This window comes from Monodon monoceros, unplaced genomic scaffold (assembly GCF_005190385.1).
Source record: "Monodon monoceros isolate NGI ecotype Baffin Bay Population unplaced genomic scaffold, NGI_Narwhal_1 Super_Scaffold_17, whole genome shotgun sequence".
NCBI lineage: Eukaryota > Metazoa > Chordata > Mammalia > Artiodactyla > Monodontidae > Monodon > Monodon monoceros.
Window position 1 is genome coordinate 7660003 of NW_021703773.1, and position 23597 is coordinate 7683599.

The following is a 23597-nucleotide window of genomic DNA, read 5'->3' on the forward strand; positions in this document are numbered from 1 at the left end:
GCTCAATTTGGGGAGAGAGAAAAAAAAATCAAACAGCCCATGAAAAGCAACCATCTCCGGGCTTCCCTGGTGGCGCAGTGGTTGAGAGTCTGCCTGCCGATGCAGGGGACACGGGTTTGTGCCCAGGTCCGGGAAGATCCCACATGCCGCGGAGCGGCTGGGCCCGTGAGCCATGGCCGCTGAGCCTGCGCATCCGGAGCCTGTGCTCCGCAACGGGAGAGACCACAGCAGTGAGAGGCCCGCGTACCGCAAAAAAAAAAAAAAAAAAAAAAAAAGCAACCGTGTCCTATTCAAGAGCCTTCTCTAATAGACCGTCATCTCCTTAGGTGATGCCTGGGTTTGGCTCTGAGATAGGCCCACCTTACTCCACTGTTTCCTAAGAAGATGGAAAACAGTCCACTCAGCTGGAAGAAGTGAGTCCATCACTTACACAAGGAGATGTTTTTCATTTGTCTCTTACTAGCCCAGGTTTAGAGCCTAGAAAATAGGCTTGAACAATAAGTTCCCCCATATTTTGAATAACATATTATCATTACTGATTATTATACCATTTGTATGGCACTTTACTTTTATTAATGTCATCACATACATTATCTTATTTCATCTAAAAACCATGCTATTATTATTATTATAATTATTATTTTGCTGCAGGTTCCATATCAATAGGAAATAGATCAAAGATGTCATACAGTTTACAACATATATTATTTTCAAAAAGTTGTACTGAGTGCCTCATATGTGCTTGCCATTTTGCCAGGTGTTGAAGATACTGTGACAAAGTAAATGATCAAGATTCCTGTCCTCAAGGATCTTGCAGGCTAGATGAGGAGACACTTCAACCTGTCCCCATGTGATGCGACAGTTGCTATGACAGAAGCACAGATGCTACAAGATCACACAAGAGGGGCTTCTAACCTCTCCACAGCAACACCAGAAGCTTCTGGGAATGGTTGCCATCCTACCTTTGACTTGAAGGCTCTGTCCTCACCCAATATTTAGCTCAGTGTCTAGGGCAAGGCTCTGGTGAAGACACATGAATCTGATCCATATTTGGAGTTTTAAAACTTCGAGATACAAGAAAACTTTTCAGGGAACTGTGCCTCCATTTCTTGCGGGAAGCTTAGATGTCTCCAAGCCAACATGCTACTGAAAGTAGCAAATTAAATGTAGATAATTAAAAGGCAGGAACCATATTTCATTTCACTGGTAGATGCTTAATTAGGGCTAAATGTCTCTTGCCACTTCATCCTAGCAACGAGATTAAAATGTATTTTGATAAAAAAAAAATAGTCCTCCTTTGAGCGTGCACAATGCCTAATGAATACTCTTTAGTTTCCCCTGGATAATAAACACCCCACACATTCCTCAGAAGCACTGCAAGTTCAGTCTTAAGTACAGAAACTAAGAATACACCCAAGCTCTCCAGTTTCGTCCTCACTGGAGATTAAAATTAATCAGCACAGAGATGTCTGGCAGAGAAAAGCAAATTAACTCGGTAGTGTTGTCTGATAACAGAGAGAAGCGCAACTCAAAAGGCAGAAGTGGAGAGGGGAGGGTCAGTTAGGGGACAGCATCCCCTGAATGACTCACTCAGACCTCATACAACTTGTGGGAACCACACTCATGATTTCCAACCCTGCTGCCCCAATCAATGGCTTTCCATTCCTGCAGTCACTAAAACTACTTCCTGTTAGTAGATCATCCCAAGATCAGGGCATACATCCTACCAATTCTATCTCCCATGGCGATACCAGGGGCTCTGAGAATAACAAAGACGAAATGTAAACTGAGGGAGTGAACCACAGGCAAATAAAATGGCATTCTATGAAAGACAATGATTTACCTGTTAATAGTACTAGCCCCTTTATCTTTCTGGAACTGTAATTATGTACATAATTTTCTATTTGTTTTTGGAAGCATAATCACCAGCCACTTACCCCATGTAAAAAAAAATTGCAGTTTTATATTTATCATTTTGAAGGCTAACCTTGATAGTGTACTTGCTATACACCAGACCCTGAGCAAGGTAATGTCATATATATTAGGTTCTACGACCCCTGCTATAGTTCCATGGGGTAGATATACTTGTAACTGCCATTTTATACGTGGGAAAACCGAGGTGAAAGGATGCTAAGGAACTATCTACCTTAAAAAGTCTATAAATGGAGAGCCAGATCTCAAAAATGGAGGTATCGGGCTTCCCAATGGTTGGGAGTCCGCCTGCCGATGCAGGGGACACGGGTTCGTGCCCCGGTCCGGGAAGATCCCACATGCCGCAGAGCGGCTGGGCCCGTGAGCCATGGCCGCTGAGCCTGCACATCCAGAGCCTGTGCTCCGCAACGGGAGAGGCCACAACAGTGAGAGGCCCGCATACCGCAAAAAAAAAAAAGAAGAAAATAAATGGAGGTATCATCTTGCACTAATATCCATGCTCTTAATCACCAGACCATCTTTTTTTTAATATCCTTATAATTCCCACTTCAAATTAGAAAAAAAAAAATTTTAAATGTTGTATGAACAGAGAAGACTATAAAAAAGTCTAAAGACACTCTTTAAGAGTTTAGGGTTTAGAACAAATCTCTGGCCAATATTAGGAAGTTATTAAATTGCATAAATGGTTAGCTGCCTTCTATCTCTGCTATGAATGAAATGATAGTAAACGGTCTCTTTTTGTAGGAAAGGCTTAAATTAGACACAAGGTCTTCATGCTCTGTCACAAGTTTTTGGAAGGAATTCATAATATTTTCCTGAAAACCTTTTTAGAATATGTCAGTCCTCTCTGAGCAGCAGAGTGATGAACAGGATGAAATCTGGGGTGGGGTCAGAGAATGTTTCTATAGTTGTGGGTTTTAAACCCACAAAGTGTCAATGGAACACTTCAGAGATGGATTACTGCTGTGTTCTGTGGTCTCAAATATATGCTTCCCAAATGCACCTCAGTGATTTGTGAATATTTGGAGGTAACTTCAAATTAATGGTTTTCTGGAGGATACTATATTCACATCCCCATCACCAGCAGAGCAAAGTTCTTAGATACAAACTTTAAAGATTTAATACATTTTTTATTCTACTCTTTTCCCTTTTCTCAACACAATCCATTAACCTTTTCTTCCCAGAGAGTGACTCCAGTTGTTTAAGGAAATCACACACAATGAAATCCCTGAAATGATATTCTTTAAGAAGAAAAATTAGTCTACTGGAGTTGAGACTTTTCCCATAACACATTGAAATACACATTATTTCACTCATTAGACTTTGGTATCTCCAAGGTAGAATAAAAACCATGGAGCCTTGTTCAGGGAACTCCGTTTTTACTGAACAGTAAAGAAGTGGTTTAGCTTATTGATAACTCAAGCTTCCCACCGGCTACATTATCCTGATTGTCAAGGATGGGTTTTGCTGGTTGCTGTGTGTGTGTGTGTGTGTGTGTGTGTGTGTGTGTGCATTACTGAACAATCCACCCCTTTCCTTTCTCAGGGGCATGATTCCTGAATTGGGGTTGCCTCTCAACTCCAGATGTTAACAGAGGAAAAATACAAGGAAGAAGACTTCCCATAATTCCAAATGAAATGAGGCAGAACAAATGGAAGAGGATCGCTCGGCTTGTGCAGAGAACTAAAAGTGTACGTTATGAAGAGGTATAGCCATGTCCGTGCAAACACAGTAACTCACGTCAAATAAATTGTGCTTTCTGCAGGAAAGAACTCTAGCTCTGGGTTTTCCAAGCTAAATTGCATGAAAACATACAATCCTTTTTCTTCTTGTTTGAACTGTTAGATGACGGGGCCAAATCGCCAGAAAGACCAAAGGCAGTGTGCAGTCTTTAACAACTGAAAGGATTTATTGCTCCAATTTGGAAATACAAAAGATTCTGTGTCGACTCCCAGCACTCCCAGGTCCTATGCATTTCCCATTAGTTCTGTGAAGAAAGAAAACCTCTAAGTAAAAAGAATCAGAGTTCTCTAGGATTTTAGAAATAGAGACCATGTTGGCCAAAGATATTGAAGCAGTTACTTTCAACTTCTTAGAAGAGCATGGAGCATTCTCTACCTCTAGTCAAACGTGGTCCCATTATCCTTGGTCTCTCAGTATCATTCACTCCTACTGGACTGGCAGGAATTATTTTTCAGACCCCATCAAAAGCCATTAAGGCTGTAAAGGTAGTCAATCCCTATGCTCCAGCTCCACGCTGAAGAACCCAGGGGAAGTAATGCATCTATTTTTCAATACCTGAGGCCATTTCGTTTCCAACCTTAATTACACTTATGCATTAGTTTTGGGTCTAATATCTCCACTCATCTTGCTCCAGTTTCCACTTTTCCACTATTACTACAGAGCTTAGGAAACATAATTGCAGTGTGTGGTAGACAGTGATTTTCATTAACCACACAGAGGAAAAACAGTTTTAGGGAGAGACATTTCCTATTGATTCAGTCAAAATGACTTGGAAGAAATGGTTGTGCTTATTAAATTCTTTTCCAAAAGGTAGCTGTTAAAATTCTTTCTCAACAGGTTATTTTTTAAATCGGTGTATAATCTCTTCAGATTTTGTCGTTCATGATTTTTTTTTGTTCTTCCCAGGTCCTTTGAAAGTTGAGACTTTTATTGGTCTTATTTTATTTTTTTAAATGAAGCCAAGAGGGGAGTCTTTTACATGGAGGCAGAGAATGTAATCAACGCTGCTATCTGCAAGACAAGGAGTTGCCCAGCAATGCTAAGGGAATTAAAAGGGAGAAGCAATAACAAAGCAGAATGTTGTGAAATGACAAGAGGGTAGAGTGTTAAATTGGCCTGTAATACTTATCAAGAGGTCTTTAAATGAGAACGGATATAGGATTTTCTAGCAGTGGTATAAAAAAAATAGTTGATCATTTTTCAATGTTCTTCCTATCTTTTATTTGGAGCAGTTTACCCTAAGGGGTTCTGCTATTTTAAGTTCATTACTGGGCAAAATCTAGGGCAGCAATGTCTGAGGATAAAACACACAGCCCCATGGAGCCACTAGTATTTGAGTCCCTCTCTGGTTGGACTAACTGGATATGAGACATAAACCTTTCATATTCTTCCATTGTTCTATAGGGTTTTGCTCCTATGGGAAACGCTGTTCCCTTTGCTGCTCTCTTCCAAAACGCCAAGTGTCTTCTTGGAAGACTTCATGCCAAGGTAAGTGAGATAGCTATTGTTTGTGACTTAACTGTCCAACACCAGGTCAATTCACCTAGGTCTCTCCAAAATCCCAATCTTGGGAGCACAGAAGCAGAAACTTTCCTGGCACCAAGATTCAATTTGTCCTCTTCTTTTGCTTTGATTTTGCCAAATCCCTCTTTAAAGAAGGAAACTATACCTGGAATCCTGGAAATGTCTCCATATCTTTGGTTGTTATAAACTTTAACAGGGCCAGAAACACAACATAGAATACGGGATTGGCCCTTAGAGAGATGGCTGAAATGGTCAGTAATAAAGAAACTCCAATGGAACAGTACTGGATTATATACTTGGGGAATTAAACACTGAACAGATTCATGATAGGAAATACTGAGCCAGGTGCTGAAACCCACCCTTATGTCAGTAAGGGAATGTGTCGATATTTTGACTGGGAAGGAGACCACAGGAATAAGTATATAAAGGTGGCTTACAGTGTCAAGGAAATGTATCTAAAGTGAAGATCAGGAGACCTGGGTTCTAGGAAGAACTATACCATGAATACTTGTATCTCCTGGAACCTTTTATTTCATGAATAAAATACGGCTGTTAGGTTTACCACTGAGATCCCTTCCCATTCGCACACTTAGATTCCTAAGTTCTAAGCATGCTTTTGGTCTGAAGAACAGCATCTCTAAAAAAGCACTTTTGTTTTTTTCCTCATACTAGTTCCAAAGTGGAATGGATAGGGAATTGTGATAAGATTTTAGGTGCTTCTCTACCTTTTGATGCATTCATACTACAAACACGAATCAGCTCAGAACTGCATAAGGCTTAGCACTGCTGCTATATGTGTTTAGTTCTTTGCCTCCTTCTTCATTGATTCCTAAGTAGAGCCAGGGTAATTCCTGAAGATCTTTATGAAATGATTTTCTCCTTTTGCTTTGGAACACAGCATACCCTGCTTACTTCTTTGCTGGCTGCTGACGCTTCTCCTTGCTGACCCTTAGGGAGGTGTGCCTCTAGTTCCATTTTCTTGTCATATTACCCACTCCCCCTTGACAACTCCTCCACGTCCATGGCTTCATTCTTTATTGATGATTACCTAATCTACTTTTCTATCTCTGAACTTTACCAAGTTCCAGATCTACATCTCTTCATTATACCCCGTAAGTATTTCAAGTGCAGTTTGTCCAAACAATGATCTTAGACTTTTCTCCTTGCTAATGTGATTACTACCCTTTTGCTTCCGTTAAAAGATTAGTTTTTATTTCTCCATTCATTCATTTATCCATTCAGCTATTAAGTCTGATTTGTTGAAGTGTTTCTCACATCAGATATCTAGTTCTTATTTCTGTGGCCATTGCTCAAGAAGCAGACCTTACTTTCTCAACTGAATTATCCCAGTCTCCTAACTTCCCCATTCCTACTTCTCCTTACCATTCCAAAGGCCTCTGCTAGATTCATCTTCTGAAGCATAGCTTCAAAGCCACTTCATTCCCATGTGTCGATATAATCAACCCCCACCATTAGCAAAATATCCATAAAATTAATTAAAAGACTCCTTGCTCTGGTATTTGAGGTCTTTTATGCCACTGACTGAGCTGTTTTCCAGCTATCAGCTGCTGTCTCCTACATCTATTTCATATTTCAAGCAAACCAAGCTGTGTGGAACATACACTCAGCTTTCTCTCACTTGCTAATGTTGCCCATTGAGACTCCTCACTCCCCCATAGGGTTTAGCATCAACTATGCCTAACTGAATTACATATTCATCAACGTCCCTTTCAAATACTATAGCTTCCACACCTTTCCTGAGAGCCCGAGTTAGACATGGTTTTTTAAAAAATCCTCCCTAGTACCATCTACCTCTCTTCAGACATTTATCACAACTTCATTTGTACTGCACTTACAGGTGTATTGGTCTTATACCTATTAGTTGCTATGAAGGTCTAGAGATCAGTGTTTGCCTCCTACCCTTCTTGGAATACTCTGAAAGGCCCAGCCTAGCGTATTAAACAGCACTGGTACACAGTCAATAAATTAAGCCATCTTGAAACTTCTTAATTATACTCAGGCTTTTTGATTTATTCAGAATCTGACATCTAGTGAATAAGTTCAGAACTAATGAAATCAATAATCTAGAGTGACACCAGACTGGACTTAGGACGAGGCTAAATTTTCAGTTAGTCTGAGTAGACAAAGTTCAAAAGCATATACTCTTTCTGTTATATGTTAAAATATAAAAGTTATAAATTTTTAAAGTTGAGTCAAATGATCTTACTTTCAGATCCAGCACAAGCCCACAGTTTACTTAATTTCTTTGAGCCTCAGTTTCCTTATCTATAAGAAGGCAGTGACAGCATTATTTACCCCAGAGAGCTATTGAAAAGACAGTGAGATGATGTCTATCAAATGCTTAGGTAAGGCCTGGTATATAGTAAGTGCTCAACAAACATTAGCTAGTATGATCACTATTCTCATCATAACTCCTCAACAGCCAAATTAGCCAAGCCAATAACGATAGTCCTGAAATTCGTTTATACTGGAGATCCTATCCAAATTTGGTCTTCTAATTTGGGCTGTATCACTACACAGTAATCAAAACAACTTAAAGACGACACAGAAACCACCAGCTGTGGAGAATGAAGCACACAAAAATAATATCCAGGACGAAAGATTAGAGAAACTGAATTTATGCTGCTTAAAAAGGTGTTTGGTGGGGCTTCCCTGGTGGCGCAGTGGTTGAGAGTCCGCCTGCCGATGCAGGGGACACGGGTTCGTGCCCCGGTCCGGGAGGATCCCACATGCTGCGGAGCGGCTGGGCCCGTGAGCCATGCCCGCTGAGCCTGCGCGTCTGGAGCCTGTGCTCCACAACAGGAGAGGCCACAACAGTGAGAGGCCCGCTCCGCAATGGGAGAGGCCACAACAGTGAGAGGCCCACGTACCACAAAAAAAAAAAAAAAAAAAAAAAGGTGTTTGGTGAAGGATTTATGTCTTGAAAAAGTATTTAGAATTCAGAAAAATGAAAACAGTGAATGCCTGGTTTTATTTCCAGTGAGAATATTAACTCCCATACAAAATTAGGTCTTAAAGTTATATAGAGCAGGAAAATAAAAAACTCTACCATACGGAAGTACACTAGGCAAGGGAGCCGTGGAGTCATGTAAAGATATGACTGTACATGATATTCCAGAGATGATGTTACTATGACCTCATTCAAATGAGGTAATGGTGGCGGCTTAAGCAGTCATGTAACAATGTGAGCATCTGAGAAGCTACCGTAGGTGGTTCTGATTGCTTCCCGTTCTTACCTGAACTCTCGTCCAGACTCTCCTCAGAGACATGCTCATTTTGATGGACCCACTCGCCATTGCATTTGAAGAATATCTGCATGGCTGGCCTTGCTTTGCACCTCAGTGCAATGGGGTTGCTCTTGATGATATAAGCATCGCCTGGCTCCTCTATGAAATGAGGCAGTGTCCCAGGAGCTGATGGGATGGATTCAGGGAGGACTTCGCCATTGTCAGTTCCTGTGAAATTGAAGAAGATATTAGAACACAGTCTACACTGGCAGCACATACATCAGGCCAGAAAGAACAACCTGCTTTAATAATCTGTGCTGGAAAACTTTGTATCCTAACAGCATGCTTGTAAGGCCTGTGCAGATGAATTATCTTCTAGAGATTGAATTAGCATGATATGGTACCTTTAGACAGACACACATTCAGTATTACCGGATGAGTGAAAACAATGAACAGGAGACCCTCTCAAACTACAGTTTTGAATCTGCCTTTGCTGAAAGACCTGAGATAAACATCTGTGGGGTGACAGGCTAAATCTTAAGATTCAGTCTGGCGAAGTGTTCAACGAGGGGCCCAAGCTGCCTCAAAACTTTGAAATAATGGAGGGAATAGATTTGGTTTTCCCATCAATGAGTGTAAATAATGGTGACGTTGGTGGAGGATGGTCGATCATAAGACATGTCCAAAAGATTCCAAACTGTCCACTTTCTTTACCTATGAAACTTTGGAGATTGTCTGGTATTCTACCTTGGATAGCGTTTCTTCCCCAAATTTACTAAACCTTCTAAAAGGAATACACATTTCTTCTGCTTGTCTTTGACCATCATTCTTTACGCCCAGCACTCCTGACCCCAAAAGCTACCTCACTTTTAAGGTTAAGAACTAAAACAAATCACTACAAGCTATAAGTTTTTAGTTTAATATCTATAGTTACATCTGTTCAAAGGGAAGAAACAGATGTGAGTCTCCCCAAGTACAGGGAACTGATGAGTGGAGAGAAACAATATGAAAAGGAAAAAGCATAAGCCAAGACTTGGCTTCATTGTCTCTTCACTCCATTTAGCAAGGACTTAAGTCCCAGGAAACTAGCACAAAGTCAAGGGAAGAAAGATGTAACTGCTGAGCAATGTGGAGCATAACCAAGAGAAACCCTATCTTCTGCCTTCCCATGGCCATTCCACAGAAAGAACAAAGCAAGCAAAGATTTCAATAACCAGATCAGCTATGCCCCAGAGAGGATTACTCCCATTCAAAGCAAATCAGTCTTTAGGGCTGAGCTGCAGAAAGGGACCAAATGAAACCACTGGAACAACAATCTAGTTCAACAGGAGAGAGCCTGGAGACCAGGTGCATTCTGTGTCCTAACCCGGCTTTCTGGGTGCCATCAATGGAATTCTGAACAAACAGAGCAACTCAAGTCAATAACCTAAATAAGTAAGCACTGTCAAGGATAAACATAATTCACAATATTAGGGGGTATGTCCTGTTGTAAGAACCTGTAGAGAGAATTAGTAAATGTAAAAGAAGGGGTCTAGGACACAGGAGGAATGACTGCCTATAATTATATGTTTGCGTGAGGAAGAAAATAAAAGACACTGAGTTATGAAAAAGACTGTTTGCCAACGGGAATACATAAGCACTATGTCATGCCACTGAAATGAATTAAACACAATAGTTTGATTCTCCAAACTTTTTTTTTTTCATTAAATGTATCAACTTAAGGGGGGGAAAGGCCTCACATATTAAAGAGTTTGACATTTATAAGCTATCAAGTGCATCTGTAATAGAAAAGTTAACTCATGTTAATAGAAAAGCTAATGAACAGAAGGACCAAAAAAGCATCATAACACAAATATTCCAAATAATAAGAGAGCAAACAGTTTAAGTTATAAAATAAACTCCCTCAGAAAATAAAATGTGTACATATCACATGGAATAAGAAGGGTTTCAGGACAGAATCTGAGGGTGCTTTTTAATGTTTTAAATTATATTTACAATGGACTTCATAAAATGTATCATATATTAATTCATTCTGTTACTGACTGCTCACAGCAATTTCCATCTTCAATAAATACCAAGTCCCCTCAGGCTTCTGTAAATCCATGCATTAGAGGAAATGACAAAGGTATTAGAAGACTTTATGTGGGCATCAAACAGCTCACACTCCCATCAGGGGCTTGAGTTCTGTCCAAAGTAATTCACTGTTGCAGAAAAGGGTCACCTGATAAAGAATATATGCAGACCCCCATGGTGGTAGCCTGAGTGAACAGGGGTGTAATTGCTAAATGCTGTATGAGGTGTTTTTGCTTAATTAGTAACAATGCCTAAATGTCAGAGGTAACTACTGACATGGGGTGTGGGTCACAAAAAACCAACTTCTAAGTAAATAGTGAGACCACATTTAACCAGTTTAAGTAAAATGACATACAAAGGTATTGGATGATAAGATAAATCGAGTTTTAACCACCTGAGTCACAAAACAGAGAGATCTGAAAGCAATTGGGTTACCTTCCTGCTATTTTAGTAAAACCCCATTAGATAAAATAACAAGTTCAGTCTTCATCTAAAACAGAGAGCAGGAGAGTGGAACGGGAAAATTGGCTGTAAGTGTCCCGGCGACCTCGAGGCCCTCCATTAAGAATCAGTCAATCTAACAAAACAGAAAGACTCACAGATACAGGAAACAAAGTTATGGTTACCAAAGGGAATATGGGGTGAGGGGAGATAAATCAGGAGTTTGGGATTAACATATATACACTACTGTATATAAAATAGGTAAGCAACAAGGACCTACAGTATAGCACAGAGAACTATACTCAATAACTTGTAATAGCCTATAATGGAAAGGAATCTAGGTACATAGCAAAACAAAACAAAAAAATATATATATATGTATAATTGAATCACTTTGCTACACATTTGAAACTAACACACCATTGTAAATTAACTATACTTCAATTTTAAAAAAATGAAAAGCAATTTACAAAAGAATCAATCAATGTTCAGAGGAAGAAAAAAAGAGGCAGAATGTAACATTCTATCTTAACTATTACTGAGGCCACGTTAATATCATGTATGTATAGGAAACAGGTCAGGGTCCAGGAAAGCAAAAAATAACAAAAAAAAAATCAATTTATGAGGGTAAGAGTAGAAAGGTGAGACACTGTGGGTATGCATTTCTATATGTATTACCATTTGTTTGCATCCTAAGAAATGAAATACAGTAAGTGAAAATAGAAAAGTTACATATTTTCCTTTTGTTGTTGTTGTTTGCTTTGTATGTATAGTGAAGTGTTAGGAGTGCTGTTTGCCTTATACAGATCCCTCTCCCCGCTTCCCCTCCCCAGGATCCTCACCAGGCTCAGACCTGAATTGCTGGTATAGCAGTGCCCTGCCCTTCACATGCCTCCCTTGCAACAAAAAGGCTGCTACCCCAGGAAAGTAGCCCCTTCTTAACCCATCAGGCTGGGAAGTTGCCAAAAGAAGTTCCAAGCTGGGGCGAAGAAGTTGCTGACAACCAGATTCATTGGTTCGAGATCGAGGAGGAGAAGGACGTGCTCTCACTGCCTCTGGCGAGAGCACCGGAATCACAACTAACTGCTGAACAATCACTGACAGGAAGACACTGGAACTCATCAAAAAAGATACCCCACATCCAAAGACAAAGGAGAAGCCGCAAGGAGACGGTAGGAGGGGCGCAATCACAGTAAAATCAAATCCCATAACTGCGGAGTCTGTGACTCACAGACTGGAGAACACTTATACCACAGAAGTCCACCCACTGGAGTGAAGGTTCTGAGCCCCATGTCAGGCTTCCCAACCTGGGGGTCTGGCAACGGGAGGAGGAATTCCTAGAGAATCAGACTTTGAAGGCTAGCGGGATTTGATTGCAGGAGTATGACAGGACTGTGGGAAACAGAGACTCCACTCTTGGAGGGCACACACAAATTAGTATGCGCATAGGGACCCAGGGGAAGCAGCAGTGACCCCATAAGACACTGAACCAGACCTACTTGCTAGTGTTGGAGGGTCTCCTGCAGAGGGGGGGCATGGCTGTGTCTCACCGTGGGGACAAAGACACTGGCAGCAGAAGTTCTGGGAAGTACTCCTTGGCGTGAGCCCTCCCAGAGTCCGCCATTAGCCCCACCAAAGAGCCTGGGTAGGCTCCAGTGCTGGGTCGCCTCGGGCCAAACAACCAACAGGGAGGAAACCCAGCCTCACCCATCAGCAGACAAGCACATTAAAGTTTTACTGAGCTTGGCCCACCAGAGCAACAGCCAGCTCTACCCACCACCAGTCCCTCCCATCAGGAAACTTGCACAAGCCTCTTAGACAGCCTCATCCACCAGAGAGCAGACAGCAGAAGCAAGAAGAACTACAATCCTGCAGCCTGTGGAACAAAAACCACATTCACAGAAAGACAAGATGAAAAGGCAGAGGGCTATGGATCGGATGAAGGAACAAGATAAAACCCCAGAAAAACAACAAAATGAAGTGGAGATAGGCAACCTGCCAGAAAAAGAATTTAGAAAAATGATAGTGAAGATGATCCAGGACCTTGGAAAAAGAATGGAGGCAAAGATCGAGAAGATGCAAGAAATGTATAACAAAGACCTAGAAGAATTAAAGAACAAACAAAGAGAGATGAACAATACAATAACTGAAATGAAAAATACACTAGAAGGAATAAATAGCAGAATAACTGAGTCAGAAGAACGGATAAGTTACGTGGAAGACAGAATGGTGGAATTCACTGCTGTGGAACAGAATAAAGAAAAAAGAATGAAAAGAAATGAAGACAGCATAAGAGACCTCTGGGACAACATTAAATGCAACAACATTTGCATTAGAGGGGTCCCAGAAGGAGAAGAGAAAGGACCCGAGAAAATATTTGAAGAGATTAGAGTCGAAAACTTCCCCAACATGGGAAAGGAAATAGCCACCCAAGTCCAGGAAACACAGAGAGTCCCATACAGGATAAACCCAAGGACAAACACGCCAAAACACACAGTAGTCAAATTGGCAAGAACTAAAGACAAAGAAAAATTATTGAAAGCAACAAAGGAAAAATGCCAAATAATATACGAGACAACTCCCATAAGGTTAACAGCTGATTTCTCAGCAGAAACTCTATGAGCCAGAAGGGAGTGGCATGATATACTTAAAGTGATGAAAGTGAAGAACGTACAAACAAGATTACTCGACCCAGCAAGGACCTCATTCAGATTTGAGAAATCAAAAGCTTTACAGACAAGTAAAAGCTAAGAAAATTCAGCACCACCAAACCAGCTCTACAACAAATGCTAAAGGAACTTCTCTAAGTGGGAAACACAAGAGAAGAAAAGTACCTACAAAAACAAACCCAAGTCAGTTAAGAATATGGTAATAGGAACATACATATCGATAATTACCTTAAACGTGAATAGATTAAATGTTCCAACCAAAAGACACAGGCTCGCTGAATGGATACAAAAACAAGACCCATATATATGCTGTCTACAAGAGACCCACTTCAGGCCTAGAGACACATACAGACTGCAAGTGAGGGGACGGAAAAAGATATTCCACGCTAATGGAAATCAAAAGAAACCTGGAGTAGCAATACACATATCAGATAAAATAGACTTTAAAATAAAGAATGTTATAAGAGACAAGGAAGGACACTACATAATGATCAAGGGACCAATCCAAGAAGAAGATATAACAATTATAAATATATATGCACCCAACATAGGAGCACATCAATCATAAGGCAACTGCTAACAGCTGTAAGAGGAAATCAACAGTAACACAATAACAGCGGGGGACTTTAACACCTCACTACACCAATGGGCAGGTCATCCAAACAGAAACTTAGTAAGGAAACAAGCTTTAAATGACACAATAGACCAGACAGATTTAATTGATATTTATAGGGCATTCCATCCAAAAACAGCAGATTACACTTTCTTCTCTAGTGTACACAGAACATTCTCCAGGATAGGTCACTTCTTGGGTCACAAATCAAGTCTCAGTAAATTTAAGAAAACTGAAATCATATCAAGCATCTTTTCTGGCCACAACACTATGAGATTAGAAATCAATTACAGGGAGAAAAATATAAAAAGCACCAAAAAATGGAGGCTAAACATTACGATAGTAAATAACCAAGAGACCACTGAAGAAATCAAAAGGGAAATCAAAAATACCTAGAGACAAATGACAATGAAAACACGACGATCCAAAACCTATGGGACGCAGCAAAAGCAGTTCTAAGAGGGAGGTTTATAGCAATACAAGCCTACCTCAAGAAACAAGAAAAATCTCAAACAATCTAACCTTACACTTAAAGGAACTAGAGAAAGAGGAACAAACAAAACCCAAAGTGAGCAGAAGGAAAGAAATCATAAAGATTAGAGCAGAAATAAATGAAATAGAAACAAAGAAAATAATAGCAAAGAGCAATAAGCTAAAAGCTGGTTCTCTGAGAAGATAAACAGAATTGATAGACCATTAGCCAGACTCATCAAGAAAAAGAGGGAGAGGACTCGAATCAATAGAATTAGAAATGAAAAGGAGAAGTTACAACAGACACCACAGAACTACAAAGCATCCTAAGAGACCACTACAAGCAACTCTCTGCCAATAAAATGGACAACCTGGAAGAAATGGACAAATTCTTAGAAAGGTATAACCTTCCAAGACTGAACCAAGAAAAAATAGAAAATATGAACAGACAAATCACAAGTAATGAAATTGAAACTGTGATTAAAAATCTTCCAACAACCAAAAATCCAGACAAGATGGCTTCACAGGTAAAGTCTATCAAAATTTTCGAGAAGAGCTAACATACATGCTTCTAAAACTCTTCCAAAAAACTGCAGAAAAAGGATCACTCCCAAACTCATTCTATGAGGCCACCATCACCCTGATACCAAAAGCAGACAAACATACTACAAAAAAAGAAAATTACAGACCAATATCACTGATGAATATACACGCAAAAATCCTCAACAAAATACTAGCAAACAGAATCCAACCACACATCAAAAGGATTATACACCATGATCAAGTGGGATTTATCCCAGGGATGCAAGGATTCTTCGATATGTGCAAATCAATCAGTGATACACCATATTAACAAATTGAAGAATAAAAACCATATGATCATCTAAAATAGATTCAGAAAAAGCTTCTGACAAAATTCAACACCCGTTTATGATTAAAAACTCTCCAGAAAGTGGGCATAGAGGGAACTGACCTCAATATAATAAAGGCCATACATGACAAACCGACAGCAAACATCATTCTCAATGGTGAAAAACTGAGACCATTTCCACTAAGATCAGGAACAAGACAAGGATGTCCACTCTCACCACTATTATTCAACATAGCTTTGTAAGTTCTAGCCATGGCAATCAGAGAAAAAAAGAAATAAAAGGAACACAAATTGGAAAAGAAGAAGTAAAACTGTCACTGTTTGCAGATGACATGACTATACATATGCTACCAGAAAACTACTAGAGCTAATCAATGAATTTGGTAAAGTTGCAGGATACAAAATTAATGCACAGAAATCTCTTGCATTCCTATACGCTAATGATGGAAACTCTGAAAGAGAAATTAAGGAAACACTCCCATTTACCATTGCAACAAAAAGAATAAAATACCTAGGAATAAACCTACCTAGGGAGACAAAAGACCTGTATGCAGAAAACTGTAAGACACTGATGAAAGAAATTAAAAATGATACAAATAGATGGAGAGATATACCATGTTCTTGGACTGGAAGCAACAACATTGTGAAAATGGCTATACTACCCAAAGAAATCTACAGATTCAGTGCAATCCCTATCAAACTACCAATGGCATTTTTCACAGAACTAGAACAAAAATTTTCACAATTTGTACGGAAACACCAAAGACCCCGAATAGCCAAAGCAATCTTGAAAACGAAAAACAGAGCTGGAGGAATCAGGCTCCCTGACTTCAGACTATACTAAAAAGCTACACTGATCAAGACAATATGGTACTGGCACAAAAACAGAAATATAGATCAATGGAACAGGATAGAAAGCCCAGAGATAAACCCATGCACCTATGGTCAACTAATCTATGACAAAGGAGGCAAGGATATACAATGGAGAAAAGACAGTCTCTTGAATGAGTGGTGCTGGGAAAACTGGACAGATACATGTAAAAGAATGAAATTAGAACACTCCCTAACACCATACACAAAAATCAACTCCAAATGGATTCGAGACCTACATGTAAGACCGGACACTATAAAACTCTTAGAGGAAAACATAGGAAGAACACTCTGACATAAATCACAGCAAGATCTTTTTTGATCCACCTCCTAGAGTAATGGAAATAAAAACTAAAATAAACAAATGGGACCTAATGAAACTTAAAACCTTTTGCAAAGCAAAGGAAACTACAAACAAGATGAAAAGACAACCCTCAGAATGGGAGAAAATATTTGCAAACGAATCAATGGACAAAGGATTAATCTCCAAAAAATATAAACAGCTCATGCAGCTCAATATTAAATAAACAAACAACCCCATCCAAATATGGGCAGAAGACCTAAACAGACATTTCTCCAAAGAAGACATAGAGATGGCCAAGAAGCACATGAAAAGCTGCTCAACATCACTAATTATTAGAGAAATGCAAATCAACACTACCATGAGGTATCACCTCACACCAGTTAGAATGGGCATCATCAGAAAATCTGCAAACAGCAAATGCTGGAGAGGGTGTGGAGAAAAGGGAACCCTCTTGCACTGTTGGTGGGAATGTAAACTGATACAGCCACTATGGAGAACAGTATGGAGGTTCCTTATAAAACTAAAAAGAGAACTACCATATGACCCAGCAATCCCACTACTGGGCATATACCCAGAGAAAACCATAATTCAAAAGGACACATGCACCCCAATGTTCACTGCAGCACCCTTTACAATAGCCACATCATGGAAGCAACCTAAATGCCCACTGACAGATGAATGGATAAAGAAGGTGTGGTACATATATACAATGGAATATTACTCAGCCATAAAAAGGAACGAAATTGGGTCATTTGTAGAGACGTGGATCTATCTAGAGACTGTCATACAGAGTGAAATAAGTCAGAACGAGAAAAACAAATACCGTATATTAATGCATATATGTGGAACCTAGAAAAATGGTACAGATGAACCTGTCTGCAGGGCAGAAATAGAGACCCAGATGTAGAGAACAAACGTATGGATACCAAGGGGGGAAAGTGGCTGGGGGTGGGGATGGTGGGATCAATTGGGAGATTGGGATTGACATGTATACACTAACATGTATAAAATGGATAACTAATAAGAACCTAGTGTATAAAAAAAATTTTTTTTTAATTTGATGACAACCGTAATCGAAAAGAATATGAAAAGTATATATATGCATAACAATCACTTTTCTGTACAGCAGAAATTAACATAGCATTATAAATCAACTATACTTCAATAAAAATTTTTTTTTAAAGTTGCTGACAAATCCCATCCTTTGGAGGGGATTGGGGTGTGGGGTAGTGGTGATGACTTACTTCAATAAATGGTTTTATGGAAGACTGCATGGGTATTTTGGGCTTCAAGGTAAATTTACTTGTAATCTCAATACATTGGCCACTGCTCTATAATTCAGATTATAGTTTTAAACCTGGTGTGAGAAATGCTGATGACTGACCTGCCAACTGCCTTCTCCCACCTGGTAGAGGCATGAAAAGTCACGGACTGAGTTTACTTTTTGCAGGTGGGAATGGCCACGTGGCACCCCTCGATGGCAAATGCGTGATAAACAGAACTTTCTGAGATAGCTTTTATTTTCCTGATAAAAGGAATAAATGTGGTGGGTATCGACATATTTTTTTGTTCCTGTCTTAACTGGGGATGATCACAAGGAAAAGTTGAAGAAGGACACAGAGATACCAGCTCTGACAACAAAGAGGCTGAACACACACCAGGAGGCATATATCTCCAGATAATTTGTTATTTTTAAATCAGGTTTTCTGTTTTTGCAGAAAATACTCCTCACTGATACACCCAGATCTACCTTTTCTTTTTTTTTGTGGTACGCGGGCCTCTCACTGTTGTGGCCTCTCCCGTTGCAGAGCACAGGCTCCGGACGCGCAGGCTCAGCGGCCATGGCTCACAGGCCCAGCTGCTCCGCGGCATGTGGGATCTTCCCGGACCGGGGCACGAACCCGTGTCCCCTGCGTCGGCAGGTGGGCTCTCAACCACTGTGCCACCAGGGAAGCCCCAGATCTACCTTCTTAAAGACAGAGTGCCAAGCTTCACTATTAAATCCCAACGCACTCAGTGTTAAGTAGTTTTGGGGAAGCTAAAAAAACATGGAAACTATGTTAGCAGAGAGAAAAACAAGAGCTGCCACTTACTGAATGGTTACAGGTTATGGTAATGAGGCTTCTACATGGATTAAGTCATTTAAGTTTGACACTATCACTCCAAGGTGGGGACAGCGAGGACCTCCATTTGCATTTGAGAAAACACTTCAATTACGTGTCTTGTCTAACGTTATGTAGCTTAGTAAGAATCTGAACGAAGATATGACTGAAACACCTCACAATTCCATTTCAGTTCAAGTGAATGGACCCTTAGAAGTGCAATAGGGTCATTTAGTGAGTGCCTGTCTTATGGCAATTATGTGCAGTTCATAAAACCAAAAGAGTGGTGAGGAACCACAAGATAAAGTCTAATATTCAATTAAAGATCGCTCAGTGATCCCTTTGGCTGGACTGTAATTCCAGGTCAGCAAGGGTGTGTTATGGACACACCTAGAGAAGGTCTTGAGAAAATATTTTGGAGAGAATCGCACAGCAAGTACTCAACTAATTATATTCAACTGACTAGGCATCCTTTCTAAAGTCAGGAACAGAAAAAGAAGTCAAAGAATAAGCCTGTTTGAGAATAAAATAATGAGAAGGATTTTTCAACATTGCATTTAGAAATAGTTTCATTTCTTTTAAGCAGGAATATTTAACCACTAAAACTCCAATTAAAATACAAGGAATATATATATAAAATACAAGGAATATAAAATACAAGGACACAGTTCAGCAAAAATAAAGGGACTGGAACTGGGGCTTTTTCATTCCATCATGTTTTTAACCATATAAAACTGCCAATGTTGGACTGTCTGAAATGTGAAATTTGTAATGGGACTGGCTACACTGGAGCCCAAAGTCATTTCAAATTGGGAGTCACAAACCCTTGGACCATCAGTGAAGGGTGCTGGCACTCCATGAGGTTAGAGTATAAATGATGTTGAGCTTCAACAGACTTTGAGGAATTCTAAATTATTTTCATACTTTTTTGCCAAGAGTACTTTGAAATACATCTCATTTCTTTTTTTCTCTTCTATCTCCAAAGTACTCTTATCTTCTCACTGGTACAAAACATGCAGATTTGTTCCCAAGTCCAAGCAATGACCCGGCCATAAAGCAAAGTCTAAATCTGGTAAAACCAGAGAACTTTAGGATCAAGTACCTGATTTAAAGTCTGGTTCAACTCTATTACCTTGGGTAACTTAATACTGAGGTTCCATTTTTCTCATCCATAAAATGGGTGATAAAAATGTATTAGTATTTTGTGATGGTAAAGTGAGATAACATATGTAAAAAAATATAGTAAATGATAAAATGTTACATAAATTTAATTTGCCACCACTACCAATGCCATCAGCATCATTGCCTGGATAAAGAACTGCAAACAAAGGAGAGAGAATTATAATTATGATCTAGATTTCCATTCTAAAACTTATTACCCTGAAATTTATATTTCAATTTTTGTGATGGTTATTATTTTCATCCTAGTGCCCTCATGATATGAACTGTTTATAAACTATCTCTACTCTTTGCTACCCATATGTATGTTACAGCAATCGTGTTAGGTCAAAAACTCGGAAAACATGCTGTGAGGCATTTATCTATTCAGTAAACACGTAATGAATGGTTAAACCATACGCCAGGCTCATGGTTATCCTGTAAAGCAGTGTAATAATACACAATGGATTTCCTGTTGGCCACATCCCAAAACTACTGGCTTTAATAGGCAAGCAGTTATTAAATGTAGGAAACTGCATAGTATTCCAGGGCCTCCCTCACTGCAATAGTTAAATGAAGCAAGTCACCTTAGAAATAGCTCTTTAAATTCCATTCAGTTTCTGGGAGTGTATTTGGTCCACGGCAATATCCAAGTCAGAGCAGAAAGCCATACCAGGGAAACCAAGTTACATAATCTAAGACAACACAATAGAGCTGGGTTCTCTGTTTTTGTTTATGTAAGTATGACTTGTCTCCATACGGTTACTTAATTAGATGGGGGATGCACTGTATCCATTTAATGAAGAACAGCCGGAATTTTACATACCAAATATTTAATGCGATTTATGAAACCCAGACTCTTCCCCTAGGCCCCAATAAAACCTTTTTTTAAACTCAGAAATTATCTGCCTTCTTCCCAACCTCTAATAAAAATGGAAATGCTTTATATCACTGCATGTGCATAGTTCATGTCACCTGTGTCATTCTCATACATGGTCTAAGATATTGTTCCATTGAGCAGATCTTAAATTCTGCAGAGTAGATGGTAAACAACACTTCAATGCATTCAAAGGAATCTGAAGAGACCTTCTTACTTCCTCACACAAGAAACTTCAGAATTCAGTAGAGCTTATAAAAGCACATTCATCATTCCCCAGCTTATCACAATTTACCTTAACATATTCAATCTTTTTATTAAATTGACATATGGGTACATACGCACTCAGGTTAGACCGTGTTCTAGGTACTGGACATTGAGTTGAAAGATAACTGAGGGGACTTCCCTGGTGGTCTAGTGGTTAAGACTCCACACTTCCACTGCAGGGGGCACAGGTTCGATCTCTGGGTCAGGGAACTAAGATCCGGCATGCCATACAGCACAGCCAAAAAACCAACAACAACAAACACTAAGACATAGTTAATTTCCTCAAGGAGTTCTCAGATTAAATTAGAGACAAATAATTACAGAACAATGACAAGCATGCTACCAGTATACTGGAAGTATAAACAAAATGTCACAGGGCACAGAGGAGAGAAAGCCTAACTTTCCTTGGGATGGTCTGTGGCAGGCATCTTGGGGAGGGTTACATTTCAGCATAGTTCAGGTGTAGGAGTTGAAAAGGAGAACACGTGGGGAAGGCATTCCAACTGAGGTCATGGTACGTGCACATGTGTGCCACGAGTGCATGGAATGGCAGTTGAGTTACGCAGAGTTAAATATCGTTTTCCTTATAACTCAGTTGGAAGAGTTGACTTTGACATTTGTACTAAACTATTGGACCTACTTGGCTCTAACATCTCTTATTTCTATGCACCTTCCTTTAAGTTTTCTGAGACGTAGACACAGAGTAATCAGCATATCAAAGAAAGACAGCTGTCTTGGTTTATAGCATGAGCCCTAAGGCCAGTCTAAAGTAATTCCATGTGCATGCTTTCAATGAGGAAGAAACGATGTTTGTTCTAATATGGAAGAAGGAGTTATTTTCTTTTAGCCACACTAACACAATTGACATTTCTCCCAAGACCACAGGGGAAGTTGTTTTGTTTTGTTTTGTTTTTTTAAATCATCCACTATTTCAGCTCTTGCTTGAGTCATCTGCAAAACTGAATTCTGAAATTGGGTCAAAGCCAGAGATTTTATACTAGTTCTGATGGTGCCTTGTCCCTTAGTGGAAACAAGCAACGTGCAATCAGATTCAGCATGAGACGCCTGTTCCCGTAATAAGAGTTTGTCCAAAGGGATTCTAAAGTAAGAGGCCAAATTTAGCCCAATGGTTTTCTATGTGTGGTGGGATTACTGATGATTTAAATTTTTATTGTTTTGCTTTTTCAACATTTTAAAATGTGTTCTTAAATAAACAGTTTGAATCAGAACACACACACACACACACACACACTTTTCTATTCCAGTGAAGGCATATAAAAGCCTCTGTAAACTAAACTACGGCAACATCTAGATTTTACTTCATGGTGTCTAACTTCTAGTATATTGAAATTAATCAATCAGGACAAAAACAAACAAATATGTCCCTGGGGGGGAAATGGAAAAAATTAGACTGTAAGGTTGATAAAAATTATTCATTTTAAAATGTAAAATTAAAAGGGTAATATTTTACTGAAAACGGTGTTCAAGATGGAGCTTAAAAATTGTTTAAGTTTTCCCCCCATAATGGATACATTTAAGTATGAGTGTGGGCCATTGATTAGGTTTCAAATTCATCTGAAAACCTAGTGGGAATTGGGAAAGGCTTTGCTTTCAGCGTGTTATCACTTTTCACTTGTAACTGACAGTTTTCAAGAGTGAGGCCATTCATAGTTATGGAAGAATGGTTGTTTTAATGCAACACTGAATGACAGAAAACCAAACAATCCAACACCATTCTCATATTTTTCATTCTTGGAAAATTACCTTTCAGGAAGAGCTTGGGGTTTTATGTTCTACACGTTAACACAGCAGGGACTTTCAATCTTTTCATGACAAAAACAAGCAACAAAAGAGGGGAAACAAAAACATAAGGAACAGACACTAAATTCTCTTCGAAATAAATACACTTCCATTAGATGTCAGGTCACATTTAAACACTCAGACTGTGACCATTTAGTCATATATCTGAATAAATATGGGCTGATTTAACGGGAACATGGTTTGATACAACTTTTTCTATGTGACCTTGACTCAGGCAAAATAGAGTGGGAGTTCATCTTCGAGAAAATCTGGGCCAATTCTCTTATCCTAGAAGCAATCGAGGCCCTCAGAGGTTCAACAACTTGCTAAAGAGCTCTAAGGAGCAGACTTGGTTGAAATCTCTCTACTGACATCTACTAGAGTATTTTCCCCATTATATATGCTGCTTTTGTCTGGGTGGGACACAAATGATTAAATTTACAACTACATTTTGTATCAATGTCTACTGAGAAATTCTACCGAGCAAACAATCTTGTAAAATCTCTTTTATGATGACATTGTAACTTGCAAATATTCTTGTAAAATCAAATACAATGTAAAAAAACCTAACGTTTTATGATGTACTTTCTATTGAAAATCATGGCTTATTATACAATGCTACATTATAGAAAAG

The 23597-nt window shown here is 39.4% G+C and overlaps 1 protein-coding gene across 1 annotated transcript in view; it reads right to left on the reverse strand.

The window, feature by feature from the left end:
* The window catches only part of UNC5D (unc-5 netrin receptor D), a 606988-nt gene that overhangs the window by 261298 nt on the left and 322093 nt on the right, over window positions 1-23597 (reverse strand). The window contains exon 2 of the mRNA XM_029226506.1: window positions 8457-8675. Within this exon, the coding sequence (XP_029082339.1) occupies window positions 8457-8675 (219 nt within the window). The remainder of the gene's footprint in view (window positions 1-8456; window positions 8676-23597) is intronic.